This window comes from Calidris pugnax, unplaced genomic scaffold (assembly GCF_001431845.1).
Source record: "Calidris pugnax isolate Ruff unplaced genomic scaffold, ASM143184v1 scaffold541, whole genome shotgun sequence".
NCBI classification, from domain to species: domain Eukaryota; kingdom Metazoa; phylum Chordata; class Aves; order Charadriiformes; family Scolopacidae; genus Calidris; species Calidris pugnax.
The window spans coordinates 118,010-123,760 of record NW_015091272.1 but is presented as its reverse complement, the minus strand read 5'-3'; the positions used below and the strand labels follow the sequence as shown (position 1 = coordinate 123,760).

The window sequence follows — 5,751 nt, the reverse complement described above, 5'->3', positions numbered from 1 at the left end:
ACATGGACCTGATGGAGAGGGTCCAGAGGAGGGCCACGAGGATGATGAGGGGGATGGAGCACCTCTGCTCCGAGGACAGGCTGAGGGAGCTGGGGTTGTTCAGCCTGGAGAAGAGGAGGCTCCGGGGAGACCTAATAGCAGCCTTCCAGTACCTGAGGGGGGGCTACAGGAAGGCTGGGGAGAGCCTGTTTAGAAAGGGCTGCAGTGACAGGACGAGGGGCAATGGCTTCAAGCTGGAGGGGAACAGATTGAGACTGGAGATGAGGAGAGGGTTCTTCACTGGGAGGGTGGTGGAGCACTGGGACAGGTTGCCCAGGGAGGTGGTTGAGGCCCCTTCCCTGGAGATATTCAAGGGGAGGCTCCATGGGGCAACCTGGTCTAGTTGGGGGTGTCCCTGCTGACTGCGGGGGGGTGGGACGAGATGCCCTTTGGGGGTCCCTTCCAGCCTGGACAACTCTATGATTCTGTGATTCCTTGGGTCTCCCTGTCTCCCCGGGGTCTCTCTCCCCCCCACATTGGGGGTCTCTCTCCCCCGGCGGCAGCACAGACCCCGCGGGTCATGGCTCCGCTCCCCGAGCCCCTATTCCCGAGGGATTTCCCTGGAGCAGTTGGGAAGGAGCTGGGTGGGAAGGAGCTAATCCCAGAGGCGGGATGCTGGCGGCGGAGCCTGGGAGTGAGTCAGCATCCTCCGGCTGCCGGGACGCGCCGCGGGGCCGGGACCGGGACACCGGGAAGGGGCATCGGGAGAGCGAGGGGTCGGCAACGAGCGGCTCCGGGTCCGGGCTGCTCCCGTGGCATCTCCCAGGGATGCCAGCTCCAACTGCCTCCCAGCCTGGAGGAGCTGGGAATAACCCCCCCAGCTCTGGTTTGGGTTTTCCACCTCCCCCCCCCCATTTTCACTTTCTTTCCCACCCCAGACGGGGGTCTGGCTGCATCCCGGGCACTCGTGATCCCTACGGAGCCAGCGGGACCCGGCTCAGCCCCCGGAACGACGCGGCTCCTCCAAGCCCAGGAGGGGGTGGGCGCCGGGAGGGGGGCACTCGGAGAAGAGACAAAACCCTGGGGGTCACCGGAGTTTCAGCTTCGGTGGTTCACACACAGAGAGAGAAAACAGGATTTGTGTTTTCCCTCCGGATCCCATCCCACTCCCCCATGCCAAGGCTGTGGGGCCGTGGCAGGGATTTCCCCGTGCTGGGGGGGGGCAAGGGGGGCACCAGGAGGATCAGAGAGACCACAACCCACAAATGGAAAGTTGTTTGTTGCCGGTTCCCCTTCCTCATCGCCCGCAGACGTGAGCGGGGCCGACGCTTGGCCGAGCCGGGCTCCCCAAACCACAGCCCCCCTGGGGGACCCCGACCCCACCAGGAGAAGGGGGGTCACCCCCCCGGCCTCCCCCCCCGAAGGCTCTGCTGCGGCCTCAGCAGCGTCCCCGGCACAGACTCCGGCCAGATTTCCTTGGTTTGATCCCAAAAAGCACCGGGAGAGCTCGGGCAGGAGGAGGCCGGGCACGGATGAAGTCCAGGATCGCTCCGGCCGAGCGTGACTCTCAGGAGTCGAAGATTTCACAAGTATTTTCACTATTCTGAGCAGAAATCCCCATCGTCCCGGCAGCGACGCAGCCAGGACAGAGAGCGGGACCCGCTGTGCCACCGGGGCATGATGCTCAGCTCGGCTCCATCCACTCTGGAACCCCCCAAAACACGAGGGGGATCCCGGCTGTGCCCCACCAGCACCAGACACTGCCCCAGTGCCCCCCCCGGGCCCGGCAGAGCCCAGTTCCTGGGACAACACGGAGCAACCGCCGCTGGAATCGGCCCCGAAAACGGATCCATCTGCCCTCACTCCTTCCCCAGCTCAGGGGAGCCACAGCCTTGGTCCCAACCTGGCTCCCTCCTTCCCTGGGGCGACTTCTCTGCCGAAAGCTGCTCATCTCACCCCCCCCAAACCGAGCCCTGGTGGCAGGGGGGGCACGGAGGTTGGGGGCACTCGCACAGACCGGGGACACGAGGCAGGAGCTCGCCCCACGGGGACCCGTTAGACTCCATCACCCACTCGCCAGAGGTTCCAAACCAGATCCCATTATCCCTACTCAGATCCCACTCAGGGGGGGGGAAACTGCCAGGATCCCCAGGTGAACGGCGAGACCCCGACACAGAGAGGGACCAGCCAGGACCCACGACCACCAGGAGCTTCACCGGGCACCCGGCCTCGTGCCGCACCTCTCCGTGGCAGCCCACGGGCTCAAACCCCCAAATCTCCTTCTCCAGGACCTCAGGAGCCACGTGGCCGGCAAATCCTGGATGCCTGCAGACCCTAGACCCCCAGCATCACCTGGATCTCCTCCTCCTCCTCCTCATCCTCCTTTTCCACACAGTGAGGTGGGAGCTGCTCAGGTGGGTGCTCCAGGGAGAGCTCTGGACAGAGCCATCGCTGCCCCACGGAGCTGGGAACACTTTGGGGTTTCCTGGAGAAACAGCCCCAAGGCTCCAGATGTTCTCATCAAGCCACCAACATCTGGGGGTGGACGGCTCCGTCCTCACCCCCCCTTGCTCAGCAGGACCCTGGAAGGAGCTGCTTCTCCTGCCCTGGAGCTGCTCCAGGACACACACACCAAAAGCCACAAAATCCCGCCCGCACCAGGGCTCCTCCGAGGATTAAGAAAGATAAAACCACCCGAATTCAGCTTCCCTGGGACAAACCTGGACTGGGGGGGGGGGACACCAGAAGGTCCACAGCCCCCCGAGAAAACCCGCTGCTCCCACCAAAACATCCCCATGCCTGGTGAGAGCCGACTCCACGTCCAGCCATAAAACTCCACGGCTATTTTTGGCACTTTTCCCTGTCACCAACGATTCCTGTCACCTGAGCAAGATTTACAGCACGAAGGGGCCACCAGGGTGAATTTTTTGGGGGGGCACACGTCGAGGCCGCCCCAGGAGAAGGGGGCATCCTCATCCCTCATCAGTTTGCTGATGACACGCTGGAGGGAAGGGATGCCATACAGAGGGACCTGGAGAGGTGGGCCCATGCAAATGGCATGAGGTTCAACCAAGCCAAGTGCAGGGTCCTGCACCTGGGACGTGGCAACCCCAGGCACAAATCCAGGTTGGGGGGAGATGATGGGCTGGAGAGCAGCCCTGAGGAGAAGGACTTGGGGGTGTTGGTGGATGAGAAGCTCAACACAAGCCGGCGGCGCGCGCTGGCAGCCCAGAGAGACAACCCTGTCCTGGGCTGCATCAGGAGAAGTGTGGCCAGCAGGTCTGGGGAGGTGATTCTGCCCCTCTGCTCTGCACTCGTGAGGCCCCACCTGGAATAATTGTGTCCAGCTTTGGAGTCCTCAGCACAGAAAGGACATGGACTGGCTGGAAAAGGTGGGCCACGGAGATGATGAGAGGGATGGAGCACCTCTGTTATGGAGACAGGCTGAGGGAGCTGGGATTGTTCAGCCTGGAGAAGAGGAGGCTCCGGGGAGACCTTAGAGTGGCCTTTCCATACCTGAAGGTGCCTATAGAAGAGCTGGGGAGGGACTCTTTGCCAGGAAGGGTAGTGATAGGACAAGGGGAAACGGTTTGAAATTGGAAGAAAAAAGATTCAGATTAGATCTCAGGAAGAAATTTTTGACTCTGAGGGTGGTGAGACACTGGAACAGGTTGCCCAGGGAAGCTGTGGCTGCCCCATCCCTGGAGGGGTTCAAGGCCAAGGTTGGAGGGGGCTTGGAGCAACCTGCTCTGGTGGGAGGTGTCCCTGCCCAGGGCAGGGGGGTTGGAAATCGATGATTTTTAAGGTCCCTTCCAACCCAAACCATTCTATGATCCTTCGCAGGGCAGGGTTGCGACAGCCCAGCTGGGCTAACTGCTTTCCTGTTGCCAGCCGGGCTTTTCCTATGTCCCAATCGCGCTCGAGCGAGAGCCCCAAAAAGCGTGGGGGGCTCTGCCCAACACCCAGTCGGTACCAGGGGGGGGTCCCGGTTACGGAGGGAGCCTGGGGAGAGCTCCAGGTGACGGAGCAAACCTGAGCCGAGCATCCCACGAAGGCTCTCCTCGTTAGGCGTCCCTCCTTAACGAGGGGGGCCGGGGGGAGATGTCGGGGAGCTCACCCTGCCTCTGCCCCGACCCACACGCCGTGGAACCCCCCCCCCCGATAGCACCGGTTCTCAGCCCCCCGGCCGAGGGATGGGCTCCCCCCACCCAGATAACACCGGCCACCGCTCAAGGCCACCCCGGGAAAGCTTCCCGGAGGGATCCCCCGGCACAAAGCACCGGACTGGAGGGCCCCGGGGGGGTGCCCGGTGCTGCAGGAAGAGGAGCCGGGTGAGCGGGAGGAGGAGGAGGAGGACGACACCGTTTATTGATCCAGGACAGCACCGGGTCCCTCCATCTTGCACCGATTTGGGCATCTCCCGCCCTCGGGGCCGGCTCGGGCAGCCCCGACCGAGATCCGTGCACCGAGAACGGGGACGCTCGCCCGTCCCTCCTCGGGGTGGCCAAAGACACAGCCCCGGAGCCGACCCCGCGGCCCGGCCGGTGCCTCCGGTAGCTTCTCCCGGGGCCCCAGGAGCGGCTCCGGGGGCCAAAGCACCCCCCCGGGGAGCCGTAGATCCTGGGAGAGCTAGGGTTCCTCGGCGGGTCCGGTGCAGAGACGGGCGGGAGAGCTGAAAACCGGGCGGGGGGGGAAACGGGCAGCCCCGGTGTGGAGCCCCGGGATCTCTCCGTGCGCCCCAGACCCCCGCCGCCTCGGGGGGTCTCCCGCCCTCCGTGCCCGCCCTCCCCGCTCCCTCCCCTGACGTTACACCGGGGCCTCGCACCAGCAGACGCGACCCCGGGTCCCGGTACGATCCCCACCCCCGCCGGCCCCTCGGGCACCGCCACCCCCCCCGCGGCACCGAACGGGCCCGGTGACACGGCGGGGACCCCCCGTAGCGACACACACCCCCCCTCACCCACCCAGGGTCCCTCCTCGGGCTCCCCCGGTACCTCAGGCCCGGCCCAGGCCCTCCCGTCGCGGCCCCCGAGCGCACAAACAGCGGCTCAACCAAACCCTCCTGCTGTGGGGCGGGACTAAAAGGCGGCTCGGCCAATCGGCGGCGAGCAGCCTGGCGGCGGGCGCGCCTCTTCCTCTCCGGCGAGGCCAATGGGAAGAGCGGGGAGAGCGGCCCCGCCCAGCCCCGCCCCGAAAAGCCAATCGGCAGCGGGGGAGAGGGCGGATGGGCAGCGCCTCACGGCCAATAGAAGAGACGGGAGGGGTCAGCCAATGGCCGCGACTGGGGCGCGGTTTGGCGTGAGTGACGGGCCGCCGGGCCAACGGGAAGCCCCGCGGCGCGGGGGGCGGCACCACCAACAAATAAGGTGACCTGAAGGGGAGGACCCCCCACCGCGGCAGCAGCCAATCGGAACGCAGGACGCCGCCGCACCGCCCAATCACAGCGCGGAAGCCGCCCGGCCGGGCCAACCCGAGGCCTGGCGGCGCGATGAGTGACGGCGACTCGGGGAGGGGGCGGTGCCGCGGCCAATGGCAGGAGGCGCTGCCCGTGATTGACAGCCGACGGGGCGGTGGCGGGGCGGGCACGGGGACCGGCCCAGCCAATAGCGGCGCTCCAGAGCGCGGGGGGGCGAGGCCAGAGCTGGGGGAGCCCCCGCGGGCGAGGCGGGGCATTTGGGCCATAGGGGCTCCTATAGGGGCCCTATGGGGCCGTGGGGGGTCCTATAGGGGCCAGGCGGGACCGTCTGGCCTGGGGGGTGTGTGTGTGAATGC

The 5,751-nt window shown here is 66.0% G+C and overlaps 2 protein-coding genes across 2 annotated transcripts in view; both read right to left on the bottom strand.

Moving 5' to 3' along the window:
* RAB5B (RAB5B, member RAS oncogene family) overlaps positions 1-5,032 on the bottom strand; it is an 8,269-nt gene extending 3,237 nt beyond the window's left edge. Inside the window, exon 1 of the mRNA XM_014960568.1 lies at positions 4,974-5,032. The gene's annotated coding sequence lies outside the window, so the exon portion shown is untranslated. The remainder of the gene's footprint in view (positions 1-4,973) is intronic.
* Positions 5,033-5,680: 648 nt separating this feature from the next.
* Positions 5,681-5,751, bottom strand: part of CDK2 (cyclin-dependent kinase 2) — a gene marked incomplete at its 5' end in the record, with an annotated part of 12,625 nt that continues 12,554 nt past the window's right edge. Inside the window, one exon of the mRNA XM_014960563.1 lies at positions 5,681-5,728. Within this exon, the coding sequence (XP_014816049.1) occupies positions 5,681-5,728 (48 nt within the window). The remainder of the gene's footprint in view (positions 5,729-5,751) is intronic.